The 18049-nt window shown below is 41.3% G+C and overlaps 1 protein-coding gene across 5 annotated transcripts in view; it reads left to right on the top strand.

Moving 5' to 3' along the window:
* The first annotated feature begins 2244 nt into the window (after window positions 1–2244).
* Window positions 2245–18049, top strand: part of LOC306757391 (tensin-2-like) — a 28388-nt gene continuing 12583 nt past the window's right edge. For 3 of the 5 annotated variants that reach the window (XM_079242429.1, XM_079242428.1, XM_079242432.1), the window contains exons 1-3: window positions 2245–2616; window positions 9682–9787; window positions 9945–9982. In XM_079242429.1, coding sequence (XP_079098555.1) covers window positions 2500–2616; window positions 9682–9787; window positions 9945–9982 — 261 coding nt within the window. In that variant the 5' untranslated portion in view covers window positions 2245–2499. Of the gene's footprint in view, window positions 2617–9681; window positions 9788–9944; window positions 9983–14241; window positions 14303–18049 lie in introns of those variants that run through there. The other 2 variants (XM_079242431.1, XM_079242430.1) reach the window with 2 other exon arrangements.

Below are 18049 nucleotides of genomic sequence, written 5' to 3'. Positions count from 1 at the left end.
TCTGAGCTGTTTGGAGCACGGCGAGCTGCATCATGGGATGTTTCAGGTTTTCTTTCGCACCAACATTGTTTTATTTTATTCTGCCAACTGCTCTCCTGGTGTGGTCTGAGAGGCTTGCAGTTTCATTGCTTGTTTGTTCAGTCTGGGCCTCCTGCCGAGAACCAGACTCCTGATGGCAGCTGGGGAGGATCCTGCTGAGATTTACATCCTCAAACACACACGGCATTTCTCCACTGTTGGAAAACGAGCCGCTGCTGTCGGTGGACGTCAAACTGACAGCAGTGACCGTGTGGATTTAGGAACCTTTAATGCATCCTGCAACAATTGAATTTGCCATATGAGAAATGTGTAACAGCTGGGCAGCATGAAAGATTTCAGAAAAACACAATTGGTTTGGGGAAATCAAAGCAAAAGGGTGTCAGGATCAAAAAAAAAAAAAAAAAAAAACCAACTAGCTGACTAATGTAAATGCCTGCATTCTAGTTCTCCCTCTGCGTCTCTGTAATGTGCATTTACTTCAGAAAATCTGCCTAATAAAGAGTCATATAGTTCAAACAGCAGAGGAAAAAAAATCTATAGCTACTTATGGATATAATATATGAATATTATATATTTCTTACATAGAGGGAATGAATGGCTGTGATCAGCTTGTTAAATGCAGTGCTCTGCTGGGAAAATGTGCATCCTGACATTCACACAGATGTCAGACGCTTACACAGCTACCTAAATATTTTTTCAGAACAACCACACACCCAACATCTGTCAACAGGTTGCAGCATCCCCCTGCAGGGTGGCAGTGGATTCTGCAACCAAGAGACTAAATGATCTACTTGTTCAGGTATTGATCTGATGGCATCTCTCTGAAGAAAAACCCAATCTATAAAGTCTGAAGGGTTTCTCGTGTCACTCCTGGACGGTTTTGCAGGTTTGTCTCGTCCGTTTTGGTGGCATAAAAAAAAGACCTAAACAGTTATAGCTGGACGGGCATAATCTGGTTTGTTAATGTAAATGTAAAAAAAAACAACTTTCTACCATATCAGCTGTTTAAGTCAGGAAAGATTTACAGGATAAAGTTTTACAGGAGTGAAAAACAACCAGTATGAACCAGTAATAGCACGACAACAGCACTGCTTACGGCATGATTTTGATGGTCCACACATCCTATCATCTTACCACAAAGTGCAGGATACTTTTTAAGTATTCAGCAGAAACAGTGAGTTTCATTGTTGCATCTTAGAGATTCAACATTTATGCACTCAAACGACCCATCAACCCCCCCCCCAGCTGGGGTGTTTTACAGCAGCTGGTCCACGCTGGGAGTGTCTGTCTTTCCACTTTATAAGTGGAAGATAATTATCACTTCTAATATAAAGAATATGTATCTTCTATGCATCATCTGACATCTACATTAGAAGCGAAACATAGGAGCATCTCATTAAGTGGAGATCTTCACCAACCCATGTTGATGGTTTGTGGCTTAATATAGCCTTCAGTCATGGATATGTCTCAGTTTTCAAGCAAAGACTGCTTTGTATAGTCTGACCAGGGGCTAAAAACATGGCTGCAGAAAGAGCTTATTGTTGGAGTTTTTTTTCCCCCTTGCAACCCTAAAACCTCCAGCTTACAGCAGTATTTTGTCTGGGGAACCAACTCGGAGGAAACACAGTCATGTATGAGCTGCAGGAAAAAGGAGCACTCCAGTCTGAAGGAATTCATCAAGAAGAGATCTCAGATTTAAGTACAGAGCCTGTCATTGTTTTCATTTCAGTAGGGAGAGAGCCGAGCGGGAGTAAAGGGTATTAATGCTGGGGTCATGTGCTCTGTCAAACTGGCTGGTGGAGCCAATTCCATTAAGATTTTCTCCAACCAAGACAGATGGAAAGGTATCGAAACGTTAATTCAAGCCGATCACTCAGATCCCAGGCAAGCTGTTAAGAGTATCCCCGTCTGGAGGAGGAAGACGTGGGATCAGTGATATCAAGCCTGCAGCATGCAGAGACTGGAGGGATGACGAGTTCTATCTAATCACTCCCCCATGAGGAAGAAGAGGGGCTGAAGTGAAGCCAAAAGGAAAGGGGAAGGGCCTGACATCAACAAGCCAAAACAGCTGCCCTCATTCTCCCCCTTTGGAGAGACAGAGGAGCCTGATGAAACAAGATCGAGAGGGGAAGACTGGAGGGTCTGTCAGTGTGGAGCAGGAGAGCGAATGAGGGTCTGTAGAGGCCAAGAAGGAGGTACCGGCAAGTGAAAAAGGGGGGAAGGGAAGTGAGAGGTGGTGAGGATAGCCAGGGAGGAGGAGGAAGCGGAGTGGAGGGTCAACTCCTTGTGACACTTCTTGGAGGGGAGACAGGTTGTAAGAGAAGAGGGGGGTGAAAATGTTAGAGCAGAGCAGGACATGAAGCGCTGAGAGGAGGACGAGGAGAGGGACCACCTGGAGGGAACCTCGGATCTGGAAGGAGCAGATAACCATTTAGGACATTTAACACGCGAGGTGGAAGCATGGGGTGCATTCACAGCTCTCACAGGAGGAAGAGGCGCGGAACTGGTGCAGACACTGGAGGAATCCCCATGAAGGCACATCCTGAAGTGCATCCCGAGATCCTTCAGCTTGCTGAGGTCAGTTTCTAAGCGCTCCTTAGAGAACTGTTAACATAGCTGCTACCTGATCAAACAGTTAAGTCCACATGACTTTGAGGAGAGTTTTTAGATCAGCTGTTTGGACATTTGGTCATTTAACTTTATGGTCCTTGCTTGGTGTGCACAATCATTTCAGTGGTAAGTCATCTGATTCAGCAGAAGTCAGCTGAACATTTATTACACTTCTTACTCCTGACACACAGGTCATGAAAGAACAACCCAAGAATTACCACCATGTCTCCAAATTAGACTGGACTTTGAAGCATGTTCTGGTCTCAGAGGAAACATTTGTTAAAACTTGTTCTCTTTTAGATCCCAATTAGAAGCACGACACTATTTTTATTAATCCATACAAATGAGTTATAGCAATGCACAAGCAGGTTAAAAAGGTGCATACAGCAACTGACCACTCAGTCAACTCTTAATGATGTCCCATGAGTGGGAAGGATCAGGAGGAAGTGGTGTAAGTTACTTTTTGGATTTGACCCACCGCCTTCATGTCTGCTGGTTTTATTTTGGAGCATTTGTAAGCAACACTGGTACATGGAAAAATAAATGAAAAAATAACCTCTAAATGACTTCTGTAGAATCCAAAATAAAAGTAGCCTGTTGATTTAACAGCTAGGCTACACACACCGGCGTGTGTGTTCTCACATGTCAGAGTAAATGAGAGTCTGACAGAACAAAGACAAACTGGATTCAGGTGTATCAAGCTGCTTGCTGATATACAGAACTTTTAGAGCCAAGTCTCCTTACAACTCTGATTGTATGTGTGTGTGTGTGTGTGTGTGTGAGAGTGTGTGTGCATGTGTCTGGCCATGCCAAATTATGATAGCATAGTCCCTGCTGAATGGGTGGACTCGAAAGCAGTGGAGAGGAATGAAATGTGTCATACGTGCAAGGAGCTCTTCATGGTGTTTGTAGTTGTAGTGTCTGCTTGTGTCTCAGTTTCATTCCCCCACTCTCTCACACACACACACACACACACACACACAACACACTCATTCACGCACCTATTTTCAGCATTTTTATGGTTGTTTAGAGGTGACAGCCCCGTCTCATGCAGGTTATAAATACCCATCCAGAACTGGAGCGGACCCCTGGCTCACCACCTGCTCCCGTCCCTTCCTGAGCGGTGTGAATGTGTACTTATATATATATATATATATGTGTGTGTGTGTGTGGCTGCATGTATGTGTGTGAGGTTGTGACTTCCCGGCTCCAGCATGTCATCACTTGTGAGGTGAGGTGCCACTGAAAAAAGGCAGAGGCATTTGGTGCCAAAGAGTGTGTGTGTGTGTGTGTGTTACTGTACATGTATTTGTTTACATCATGCATGTTTTGAGTCCAGTGACACGGTGAATCATTTTAATGTGACTTTAGTTTTAGTTTTTAGTTTATTTATTTCAAACAAATGAAAGAAAATAAGAAAAGAAAAATATACATACATACGTGTATGCATACGTATACATACGAATTAAGAAAATAATAATCACAAATATTAATATTAAGAACAATAATAATAATAATTCCTCATCAATTCAATAATTAAATAAATTTGTGAAATAAAAGGAGTTTGAAACAGGAGAGTGAAGAAGTGTACACTTATTTTGTATTCCCACCTCTTTCTACTCATCTAGTTTTCTGCGCTTTGGATCACGTTCTGTAGCATCAGCTCAGCATTTAGGAATTATTTTAGAACATTAATAATGTGCTTCTCCTGCATCCCCCACCCTCACCAAACAAAAAGCTCATGGAGCCATAAAGAAATCCTTTCTGCTGCAGCAGCCTGACCCCCCCCCCCCCCCCCCCCCCCCCCCCCCATACCAGTTTTCATGTTCATGTTAGATGTGGAAGAGCTTCAGGGTCTTGTTGGTGGTCAGAGATGCTTGGGGGATGACATAGGTCTTTGGCTGCCAGAAAACAAGCAGGGTGGGGTTCCATTATTCTGCAATGCAAAACTGCAGCAATTCTTCACACTCATAGAGGCTGGTTGTCCACTCAACTAGAGCTTCCAGTGTTGGTTAACAATTAAGCTAAAACAAAAAATGCAAAGCCTAATGAAGTGCATGTTCAGTCCAACTACCGCCCCTGTAAAAGAAAAAGACATGATGGAACCAATGATATCATCATCAGTTTAGGTTTCGCAATGATGCCGTTGGCTTGCAGCTGTTTTAATTGGCTTCCCACATGTTGTTGAAAGTTCACTCTAATATGAGGAATTAAAGGAAGACAACACTCCCAAGGAAACTTGATAACAGCCGAAACATGGAGACGCTTAATTTTCTCACTGACTACTCTTTAGCTCATTTGTTGGCAGATGATGAAAACCAAATCTGCTTTATGGCAGAATGGAAATCTGATCCGTCTATCTAGAGATGTTTTGCAAAGAGGCTTATCTGGCTTTCTGGTTTTTAAGCATCCTTTTAAAGCCGAGAGCATCAATTGACAGCTTGTCCTCGTATTTAATATTCAAACCAGAACAGACTTGTCTGAATCTTTCCAATCACCTTCTTTTTTAAACTGAAACTCACTTCAGGTGAAATCTGATCAAACAGATAAAGCTGAAATCCTAAATCCTTTAAGACTGATCAACCAAAGTTTTAACCAGCTAATTAAAGGTATGAGTTTCTAATTTCTTCGATATGGAGCTGAGGGATTTATATGTCTTTGCTTTGTTTGGACTGCATTACAACTATTTGTCCACTGGGCTGCACCCTTGACTCATCTTATATTTGAAGTCCAACCAGTTCACTGCCATCAAAATATGAAAGATCACAGAAAGGTGTCAGCAGGACACTGATGAAAAGCTGCTTTTCTAAAGTCAAAGGCTGAAAACTGTTGGTTTAGATGTTTTCTAGTAATTCACAGGCATGCACAGAAAGGTGTGTTACTCTAACTGCTGATAAAGTGTTTAGGTTTTCTTATGGAACTGTGCACCTTGGCAGAGATGTGCAATAACAAAATCCATATTTAAAAAAAAAAAAAGAAAAGCATTTGTTGTTCTGTTGATTCATAGCAAATGAGAGAGAAGAAAATCAATGCATGTTGATTAGTCACACACCATTAAACTTTTACCTCAGAGCAACTGAGTGCAGCTTAGTGTTTATTTATAATCCTTCTGATGCCAATGTGTCTCTCAGTCTTCTCATATAAAGTGTTTCATGGAAACGTTTTATGCATTTAAGATCCAGCTGTTCATCGCAGCATTTTCATTGAAACAAGAATCGTAAAAGTGGCAGCTATTTGTGAGAAAGTGTGGCCCAGCTGACTTCTCATCTCTGCTGCTAAAACGGCTTCTTTTCTTCCTCCTGCAGGTGATTTCACTTCATTTTTGAGCTAGCAGCTTAATGCACTTAGTTGATTCACCTTTCAAAATAAATGACTTCCAGTCAGTTGTAGTCCCATTTCCAGTCCCAACGATGATCCTATCTGACCTCTTTTTGTCCAGCTTGTGGCTAATCTTGTTAAATCCTCCCATACAGACCCAGATTCATCCCATTCAGCAGGTGTTACAGCCCTTCATCATCAGCATGTCAATAGTTTTAACTTGTTATGAGATCGATACATAAAGCATAATGGTGGTAGGCTCCACCTGTGTCTGTAAACAGTGAATTAGTTCTAGTCTGTGGTGTAAAAAATTTTTTTTTGATCACATCATAGCTAATACATGATGATGACAATGATTTTAAAATGTAATATATCACATAAACAACATCTTTCTTGTCTCGTTGCACACTGGCCAGAAATCTTCCTGCACTACCTTATTAATGCCTAAACTGGCTATAACTATAACTATAACTATAACAGGCAGAGATGCAGCAAATGACAAAGAAAAATTGGTTGTGAACTTAAATACAACCTGGATCTACACGCTGACGTTGGTGTAAATAGTTTAGCTGCAGCTAAGCAACTTGTTTTTTTTACAATAAAGACATTTGTGGGCAAAAAAAAAACCAAAAAAAAAAAAACCCAAAAAACGTTTGTAATCTTACTTAAACATACTTTCACAACAAATCTCAAATACAGTTTTAAAAGCATGAACATAATGAAAATGTATATAAAAAGTCAAGTAATTTAAATGTAATGATATGTAAAAGTAGTAGCTCCAGAAAGACAGAAGCATTTCTCTTATATCTTATAGAAGAACTATAATAAAAAGATCACATTTTGTGATGGTAGCAAACACAACAAATTGAGCTCAGATTAGCTCACATCAAACTGACATAAATACACTTGACTAGCAGGAGGAGCTGCAGGAGGACACACCGGGGAAGACCCAGGACATGCTGAAGGGAACATATCCCTCAGCTGGCCTGGGAACGCCTCAGGATCCCCCCTGATGAGCTGGCAAATGTGGCTGGGAAATGGATGGATGGATGATGGATGGATTGATGGATGATGGATGGATGGATGGATGAATAGATGGATGAATGGATGGATGGATGGATGGATGATGGATGGATGGACGATGGATGGATGGATGGATAGATGGATGGATGGATGGAGGATGGATGGATTATGGATGGATGGATGGATGGATGATGGATGGATGGATGGAGGATGGATGGATTATGGATGGAGGATGGATGGATGGATGAATAGATGAATGGATGGATGATGGATGGATTATTAGATGGATGGATGGAGGATAGATGGATGGATGAATAGATGGATGAATAGATAGATGAATAGATAGATGGATGGATGGATGGATGATGGATGGATGGATGGATGGATGGATGGATGGATGAATAGATAGATGGATGGATGGATGGATCATGGATGGATGGATGGATGGATGATGGATGGATCTTTAGGTTCTGATTCCTCTTTTTGTCCTGAGTGATGCGACAAAGACACCGTGGCTGCTAAAGTGAGCTTGTGAGTTTATACTCCTCAGGTCTTAATTCTTTTGTTAGTGATAAAAAACTCAAACAGGATTTAAAAAAATACAATTTCCATAAACCAACGCTTTATTGTCACTCCATTTCTCTGTTTGTTTGATGTTTTAGATTTAAATGAGCTACTATTCAGAACACTTGCGATAGCCTGGCCGCCTGTCCAGGACGAACCACTTCAACTGCAATTTACTGGGAAAGGCTCCAACTTCCTCATGAACAAAAAGCAGATTCATATAACGGCTCCTATTTACTAAAGTTACCTTTATTTTAGTCAAGTTCAAACCACTGAAGGTACAGCTAATGAAAAAAGAGAAGATTTTCTAACATATAAATGAGGGGGAAAAAAGCAGTAAATGTGACTTCAGATGTCTTAATAGGGATTCATACATCAATGAAAAGTCTATTTTTATATTTATTCATACAGACTTATTGCTGAAGAGAATTTGTTGTTATTGGCAAAAGATTAGAACAAGAGTTCCAACGTCTCACCTGGAGGTGGGTGGAGATCGAAACTGGGACTGGATTGAACTGGGAATTTAACATGGAGGTGCCCTCACTCAGATATTTTCAGCCCAAACACAGAGCTGGTGTCTCTTTACTCTGCTGTGACTTCAGCACTCAAATATACTTTCAACCCAAGAAAGTTATTTTCATGTCATCTTAAAAATAATTTTCTTCCATGAAACAAATCAGATTCTGTTTGTGTGGCTTGTTCTGAGTAACTCGGCTGCAGTTATGTTCACTTTATATTACCTCTGAATAAAACATTAGCGATACACAACTCATAAAAGATTTAGATAGTGTACTTTACACAAGAGGCACAGTTGTTTAATCAACTATTGCATTTAAGTGTCTGACTTGGCTTTCCCTCTCAGATTGTGGGAGAAGTTAACGTCACCTGTGAAAAACAAACATTTGTAAGAGTTTCTTGATGTATATGCACTGTCACTGTTGAAGTGAAGGCAGAGATCAGGCATCAGTAGGTTTTTAAAATAATAATAATGAATAAATAAAGAGCTTCAGCTGAGAAAGCATGCATTAAGCCATTTAACAGGAAAAGAAACAGGTTTTTGTGCAGGTACTTCACACTTTCTTGCCCTCCTCCGCTCCCATTGCGTCATACACGCCACACACTCTTATAGCACAAACGTCATCTCCCACTTGATATTTCCAAGCCCCTCCCTCTTCACTGCTGAAGGAAAAATTTCATGGTTTTATGGGCTTCAGATGCTTTCTAAAAGCTCTGCTTTGGGAGGGCGTCACCATAACTGTATATAAACACTGTCCCGCTTCTTGACTTTGGGATTTTTGAGTATTTAGTTCATAAAAAGAAAAAAAAATGACTCAGGGAAGTTCATCTATTTGCTTTTAGAGCACAACTCATCGCCATGACTATGTGTTTCATTCAGTTATTTAGGCCTCTTCTGTTCTTTAAATTAAAAATTAGCACCACAATCTATTTATCTTGAAACCTTTCAGCCCCTAAAATCTTTTTTCTTTGTTCTGAACCTTAACAGTCAGAGTGACTCTGTCAGATTTACCTTTTGCTTTGCCCACACAAAGCTCTCATCTCATGTTGACACAGCTGCCACGACTGCCCAGTGTGCTACCACTTTGCAATGTTGAAAGGAGGAGAAACCCCAGCAGCACTTAAAGAAAGACAAGAAGAAAGCCAACAGTATCAGAAAGACAATGAATTCCTACAACAACACACTCATATCAGTTTTGTACAGGTACATTCGGCCTCTCTGAGCCCCTACAACAGAGTGTGATTAGAAGCAGCAGCAGATAAAAGCTAGCTGCAGCGCAGACAGAATAAGGACAATTCAGAAGACTATGTGACATGACAGGCATTTTAGAGGAAAAGCTGAACGTGAAGCAGGTAGGGAAAAAGTGTTCATGCTGGTATGTCACCGAAACGGCACACATCCATACTGACAGGGGGACAATGCTGAGCTAAAATACCTGAGGAAATACTGAGAAATCTGCTGAACCTTAGTACATCACACACACACACAGTATTCATGCTCTTTTACAAGCACAGTTTCTGCATGGTTAAATCCATGATTTCTGTGCAGAAAAAGACATTTGTTTCTGTCACATTTACATTCAGCGTGTGAGATGCTGTGTTTACTTGCAGCTCACCAAGTCAGCGAGCCACGCTTTCACAGTCAAGAGCTTCAGGAAGAGACGGGTGTGTGATGTGTGCCAGCAGAACATCGACAACCCTGGGGCTTTCTGCAAGGGTGAGTCCACATCGCAGTCAGGTCAGGCAGCAGATCCAGGAATCACACCTGACCAGCATGGACACCCAGAGACAAGTTCACCTTGACAGTCCTCATTCTCTGTGTCTCAAAGCTCATTTCCAGAGTGAAACGTGTCCCTTTTCCCTCCTGTTTACAGAGTGCAAAGTTGCAGTTCACAAGACGTGTGAAGCCAAGGTAAGCTGGACATGACCTGCTTCAGTTCCCCTCAGAGTTCACACTTTTCTTCCTCCTGTCCTGAGTTCAGACTGCTGTCTGTCCAAGGCTTCAGGGTGGCTCTTATGTTGGTTAAAGCCAGAAGCATTTCAGTCACCCGTAAAAATCTGGGTTTTTTTTGCCTCTATGAGGCAGAGAGTTTATGACGGAATATATTCTGTATTGTATAGGATGGCTGGTGGTGGGTAGCAGAGAACTGTCTGTATGTGGAGAAGAATACAAGAGACAGCAGAGCCAGGAGAAGATGATAGCTGTGAACTTAGCAAATAGTCTGAGTTATTTTATCTGTTGTTTGAGACATTATCTCCAATTCCACAGAATTTTCTGCCCATTCACACCTTTGGCAAGTTTAAGAAACACTATCAGCTGCAAGCTTCAGTCATTTAAAATCTAGCTATGTGTTTCTCAGCTGAATTATCCATCGATTGCTTTGCTGTATCGTTTCCGTTTGTTTATTTAGACAGACATTAGAGATTAGATAAAACTTTATTAAGACCTGTGGGCAGGTTCCTTCAGGGGAGTTAGGAGCCTCCCCAGCTACAGCCCCATTTATTCATTCATTCATTTATTTTCCTAACCGCTTAATCCAGTTCAGGGTTGCAGGGAAGCTGGAGCCTATCCCAGCAGTCTTTGGGCGAAGGCAGGGTACACCCTGGACAGCTCGCTAGTCCATTGCAGCAGCCCAATTCATATAGAGTCAAAATAAAACGTGATGCACCAAATAAAGAGCACATTTTTTTAAAAAAAGGAAAGTTCAGACAATGTAAATGTTGACATAAAGTGTGTTGTTTGGCTTGTGGTTGTTGATTTGTCAAAGCTACTTTACCAGAAGCTGAAAATATCTCAGCAACTTAATGGTACAGTGTGTAAGATTCAATGACATCTAGAGGTAAAAAAGGGGATAGAATTTACAATAAATCCAAAGCGCCATTGTGAATGGACGGTGGCCATCAGTGGCTAAAATTCCTCTAGCCATAAACATTTTCTCATACAAGTGGAGCCAGTTGCCTCAGGTGCAGCCATGACTGCTCTACAGGTCACTACACAACGTTGGGTGTTTCTCAATTCAGGGTCTGCACACCCACAAGCACACAGACTACATAGATAACAAAGTGTTCTAAGTCGTCCGGACACAACTAAGTGCCTTACTGTCAGTAAAATGAGACAACTTATCTAGTGTGCGAGAATTACCCATAGGGCTCCAGTCCTCTGTTGCCTAGCAACCACATATGCCAAGTTTATCTAATTACCGATCCCATTCTTCCACAAAAAACATGAAGATATCTTTAAAATGACAGAAAATGGAGCCAGTTTTTTTCAATTTGATTTATTTTCGTTTACTTTTGAGATTAAATCACAAACGTGGAGGAGGCGGTTTAGACAAGCTCTCCTCTGACTGACAGCTCATCCTGTCAAGCTGACGTTAACTTCAGTGAAAAGTAATCCTTGTTAGACACACATACAGTCATCCTCATACGTATTCATATTCTCCCATTAAAGAAGGAGAAAAACAACTGCCTGGGAAATAAGCTGAATTTGACTAAAGTAATAATAAATAAAAGTTTTATGAAAACATCTGCACCTGTTGACAGGTATTTTGTCCCACTGTTCATCAGAAAAATGGTCTAATTTGTCCAGGACCGATTTGTTTGTTTTTTCTTTAACTCAATTAAATGACAAAACAGTGTCTTATATCACTGGATTATAATTAAGCACTTTTTAATTATTGTTCCTTATTCCATTCTCCAGTTATATGAGTGACTGTAATAAATTCAGCCTTTTCTTTAATGAAAGCTGACAATGACATCTTAGGGCGACTGGAATGAAATTCATTTGTGGTTATTGGACACAATATTGCTGGCCTCCCAGTTTGTGATCTGAGACAAATATGTGTGTATATGCATAAAAATAAATAAACGGTCTGGCTGGTGTGGTACCTACACCGGCGCTCTGCTGCTCATTCTTTTCCATCAAGAACGCAATGAATTCTGGGATAGGAGAGGGTGCTTAGGATACATCTCTTGTATCCTTTGTTCTAAGCTAATGTGGAGCCAAACAAAGTGCGGATTTGAAGGGTGGACTCGAAGGAGCCTTTGAGGTGAGACAGAACTTGGTGCACCACTATGATGCATGCAGCTGATGAATCTGCACTTGGAAGTGTCCAGACCCTGAATTGAGAAACACCCAGTGTGTACATCTGTACTGTCGTCTTCTATGGTGCTTTTAATGTAAAACTTGTCTCAAATGGCGCCTATCAAACAAACACAGTACCGCAGCCTTAAATCTCAGAGCATTCTGTCTTCACACAAGACAGATGCCATATTTGATGCCACAAATATGGCAGCAGACATGTATTTGGACTCATGACAAGTAGATGGTTTACTCAAAGAGAATAAAAACATAAAGGTTATTTAAGGTAAGAGATAAAATACCACGAGAAACTAATTTTAATTATGTATTACAATTTACTGCAATTGACCTTTGATTTGTTTTTTGTTTTTTTACAGACTTTACCTTTAATGGAAATTTACATTAGATATTACATTTGGATTTTAGGCCGCTTAATCATACAACAGGTAGATTTTTGTGCTCAAAATCCCAAAGATAAGTATAAAAAATCTACAAAGAAATCTAGAAGTTTAAATACAGGAGCCTTGGGGTTTGGACCAGGAATGAGTTTTATCATTAGAAGGTGACACATTTCCACCAACAAGACAAAAAGTCTCTGTTCACAGTTTATGTCAAAACATGGGCAGCGGTCGTCTCTACACTCATGTGACAGCAGCTTGGTATCACACACCACCAAGTTCATGACCGCACTGTAACTGGGCTGTTGTTCTTCACTGATCAGCTGCACAAAACACACACACACACACACACACACACACACACACACACACACACACACACACACACACACACACACACACACACACACACACACACAAACAGAGGCCTTACACTTTGATTCCAAATCTCTTTAAGTCTTTAAATTGTGCAGCAGCTTTCTTCCTCTCCTTCCTCCTCCTCCTCACACCCAGCTATCACAGTGAAGATACTGCACTGACTTCCATTTATCTTGGGCAAAGGAACTATAACCACAGTTCCTGTCATAATTTCTTTTCTGTCTCCACAAAAATATGAGAAGGAAAAACACACACGTCCCTACAGTAGTAGTACTACATGCACCCCAAACACACACACTGTCATAGTGTAGTACTGAACACTACCAGCTGTTGTGTCTTAGCAGCATGTATTAAAAAAAGGATTATTATTTTTGTCGTCCCATCCCCCTGGTCACCCCAGCTATAGCTAAAAAACATTTGCATGAGTGTGCAGCAGAGCTGGTGCCACGGATGAGCGAGGACATCATCATGCAGGACGATGATCAGTCAGGATAGGAAAAGCCTGAGTGGGTAAATTTAGAAAATAACAAGAGTGCCGTAGATGCCTGCCAGTGAGTGATCGCGGGGGTACGCAAATAAGTAAGAAGCAGCTGGGGAGACAGGCTGTGTGAGTGTAATCAGTCCCGTTTGGGGATATTCATAAATAAAAAGGAACATTAGGTCAAGGCTGCAGAGTCATGTCTGCCTCATGTCATGCCAGCTCTCTAATCCATGTCTTCATTCTGTCTTCCTCACAACACACTGCCTTTTTTTTTTTATCATTTACTTCTCATTGTCATGATCTTTTTTCTTCTTTCTAGGCTTTTTAAAATGTTTTGAATGCATTAATGACTGTTCTGTGACTTTTTTCTTTCTTTCTACCATTTAAAAGGTTTAATGTTTTCATCGGGGACATATGCTGCTCCTCTTTGCATCATCATGTCTCCGCTTGTCTCATTACCATCAACTATCTACTAATACTTGCCCTCCTGCCACTTTTACTTAGCCTCTTTTTTTTTATCTCTCTGCCTCAGCCTCAGGCTGCTGGAGAGGTCAGCAGACATCATCACCCAGCGCTGCGCTGCTCGCTGTCTACACGCGGCGTATTGACATATGTGTGAGTGCACGTGCAAGGGAAAGCGCTCACGCAGTTGATGCGCTTTACTGTGCATATGACACAGACCGAGTAAGAGGGGTAGTGCTATGTTGCATGCGCTGCTGGCACATTCAGGGTGAGTGTGTGTTATTGTGAGCGAGGGAGGGAGTTATAGTGTGTTTGGTGAGAGAGAGTGAGCAGAGAGTTTGTGTGTGAGAGGAGAGGAGGAGGTGGTGTGTCACACTCCACACACAGGATTGCTCAGAGGCAGAGGGAAAGACTGAAGCTGCTTATTGAGAGGTAAAAACACACTGCGCTGCATTTTCTGAGTGAATCTTTGCTTTTAGTTAACCTTCCTGACCACATCAGCTTGAAGTTTTTTTTTATTTTCCATCCTTGACTAAGTAACAATCTAACATCTTTAAAGCCTTTCTGCAGTGTTTGCTCTGTTAATGCAGCATGAGATCGTGCAAATTATTGCATTAAACTGTAGCGAGAGCGCTTGCTTTACACACAAAGTTGATTTTGCTCATGTGATAAGTGCAGCTCCAGCTATGACCTATAAAAACCCACAGATTTAAATCATTTATACCATGGAATTGACTCATAAGATTACTTTTTAATGAGATTATTGTTATGAGGTGAACTGGGTCTCAACCTTATTATACATGCTACTGGAAATTCATGTACATGCATGCGACTATGTTTATGGGCATGCCTTGATCACTAACTTTCTAAAATGTAACTTTCTGCTGCTATATTATATTTAATGTGTGTGTCTACACCAGAACTGTGTATACATGGTTGCATTATTTGCTCTGTATGTGAATAAGCAAACATTTGCCTGCGAAGGACACATGACAGAGACATGCCACTGTGTCCTGGACCCAGTCAACTGTCCTTACATCAGCTGATGGATCCTAATGTTGCATAGTGAAATACAGATGGCTGCAGTGTCCTTTCATACACACCAGCTGCTCTCCTAATGTTTCACCTTGATTTATGAATTCATATTACAGTTGTGATCTACGTGCTTCCGTAATACATTATTGTGCTGCATGATGGTGGCCTTCATTTATTCTCATCACTTCCAGTGGGGAAAGAAATGGTTAAAACAAAAGTACATTCCCTGCAGAGTTGTGAGTGTTTTGCACTTATTCAGTTCAGTTTTCAACAGCCCTCCACTTTCAACCCGGGTTTTTCTTTTTGAGGCAGATGCCAATTATCTGTCTAGCTTTGGTCCAGATGTAGTCAGTTTCTTTCACTCCCTCCTTTTGGGTGCCTTGAGCCGCTTTTTCCAACCTTTGCAGCCTTTCATGTGCCACCACAGGGGACTTAGTGAACAAGCTGGCGTGTAGTAGCCAAAAGTGTCACTGCACATCAGTAGAAAGGTAGAAAAACAGCAAAGTGGATGGAGAATGCTGGGGGCGGGGGTGTTGCAGTGTAAAATATCCTGTCAGATGAATATCTTTAGAAATTGATGACAGTTGTGGCTTATCACTGTAACTTTGACGTTGTCATTTATAACCTTGACTGGCATCATGTACCGTCGACATTTAATTATTATGGTTAATTTAATTTTATTGCTCTCATTGTCTTAGTAACGTTCAAGTGTCTAAGGACACACACGGCGATGCGTGCTCAGAGTGTTTGTATTGACCCTTTTCTTTTAATTTCCTGAGATAGATGCACAGCAAGCTTTGTTTAATATAGTTATGCTGTTCCTATTTCTGTCACGGTCATATCAGTGTCTTTAAAAACTCTGAGCTTAAACGCCATTATTTGCAATATATTTAATTTCATACTGACAAACTATGCTTTGATAAATGAATGATATATATTTTAGTCATTGGGTGATAATTATTTCGTAACAGAGAGGCATGACTCCAGCTGAAGAGTCATGCCAGTTTACTGTAGCCTCTCACATCACACACGGCCTACAACTGCAGCAGCGAGTGGATTTGTTTGATGACTGACATACAAACAGACAAAACGAGCCTTTAAGTGTTCTGAGGGACATGATGTATACTCTAAAATAAGGGGCCCTATCAAAATAGCTCTGTGAAATCTCCCTGCTCTGTGCGAGTGGTCAGGAGGCATGTTCAGCTGTTGACATCTCTCTTGCCTTTTAGCTCTTGTTTTCTGTCTCTGTTTGCCTCCCCCTTTTCCTCTTCCTGTCTCTTTCTTATTTTTGCCCCCTTCAAGCCCTGCCTGTGTTTCCACTGCCTGGACGGTCTGCTTTTGCTTTGAGCTCTTCTTCCCACCTCCTAAGGGCTGCTTTGGTAGTGACATGCCCTAGCAATGCGTGCTGATGCTTATCGAGCTGCTTTTTGTTATCTAACATTGTTTGTTAAGGGGGAGTGCATGCTTATAACTCGTGGAAAGGATGCTTGTCGCTGTTCTGCCCGAAGCTCTGTAAAGCAGCGCAGCAGATTGTAAGACAGTGGGAAGAGGGGGAATTAAAGGGATGATTGGCTGCAAAGTGTAGGAAACAGAGAAATGAGAGATGGAAGATGAGAGAAGAAAGATGAAATGTAGGGAGATAATGAGACAGGAAGCAGTGGGGATGCTGCATCTCCTCTAGAAATTACTCCAGCCACTCCTATATGGTCCTTTATGTGCCTTGAATGTAACATCAACAATATGCAACTGAAAGAAATCGTTCTTTTTTTTTTTTGCTTTCTGCAGCTATGGAACTTGGACTTACTCATGCTCATTGAGCTTTTTCCACTTTTGGACAGGAGGGCTTACTCACTTCTCCCTGTCCAGACTGTGATGTCAGCTCAGAGCCGACTGTCAGAGCGAAAGTCACTCCTTCGAGACACTCTTGCCTGCGTCTCAAGCATTCATGTTTATCTCCTGCTTCCTTTGCTCTGGCAGGTCCATGTGTTGGGTTCCCCTCCTCTCTCTCTCCCTCTCTCTCTCTCTCTCGCTCTCTCTCTCTCTCTCTCTCTGGAAAAATGATTCGAGGCGTGGCAGTAAACATACTCAGATCCAGAGGCTGTTGGATGTCAGGATACTCCAAAAGGTTTTAATGTTTAGGTGTGATCTGCACAAATCTGATCTGATCAGATAGGCTGCGGATATTAGAAAATACTGAATATGTCCTTGACTTTATCCCATAACAGTGAGGTAATGTCTTAAAGGAATAGTTTAACATATTATGTAAGAGGCTAAAAACAGCAGCCACCAGATCTGGAGCTAGCAGATGACAAAATATAAAAAGTTAAAACAGACAAATAACTGATTAATCTAAAAGAAGCAAAATACTAAAGCAAGCTCCAGACATAACTACCTATTTCCTGATCTGCGGTCTGTTCGATGAGCCAATCAGATCCTGGAAGTAGTTTCACACATATCATTTAGATATGACAATAAATTTATCAAACATTTATATCAAGTTTAGTCTTTTCAGTGAGTTTTCTGTCCTGTCAAGTCAACAATTAAAAAAACTGAGATAAAGATGAGAGTAAACAAACTGAATGATGGAGCAGATCAGACATCCAGTCCACACACAGTCAGTCAGTCCCTGAGGGTGGGATTGAGCGCTGTCACTGGCACCTTAGTAAATGCTTACTGATGAACAAGACAAACTGAACCAGATGGCCCCACTCCCAGTCACTCTAGCATGCTTTAATGAAGACCCTGAGGCTGACTGAGCTACCAAGCACACATGGATACTCTGCGTGTACATGTGTGTGGTTGTATGTGCGAATCTCTGCCGACCAGTACTGACATCCTGTTGCAAATTGCTTCCTGTTGACTTTGGTGTCTTGCTCCTCTGCTTTAATTTAGCATTTCTTTGGTTTCTGCCTCTAGGATCTCCGTTTGTCGAGATGTGTATGTTTGTATTTTAGACGGGTTCATGTGTGTATTCAGTCTGTCTCCTACAGTTCCTTCCTGGACCTGACCAATTTATCCAGTTAACCACCGTTATTAAACCTGTTAAGTTCTCCCCCATGGCTGAAACTGTGTTCTTTCATTTCCTATTGTAGGTTTTATAACAGTAGTTTGACATGTTTTTTCTGCCCTTAGACATTGTAAAGT

This window comes from Telmatherina bonti (assembly GCF_933228915.1).
Source record: "Telmatherina bonti genome assembly, chromosome: 6".
Taxonomy (NCBI): Eukaryota; Metazoa; Chordata; class Actinopteri; order Atheriniformes; family Telmatherinidae; genus Telmatherina; species Telmatherina bonti.
This window is presented reverse-complemented; position numbering and strand designations above follow the sequence as displayed.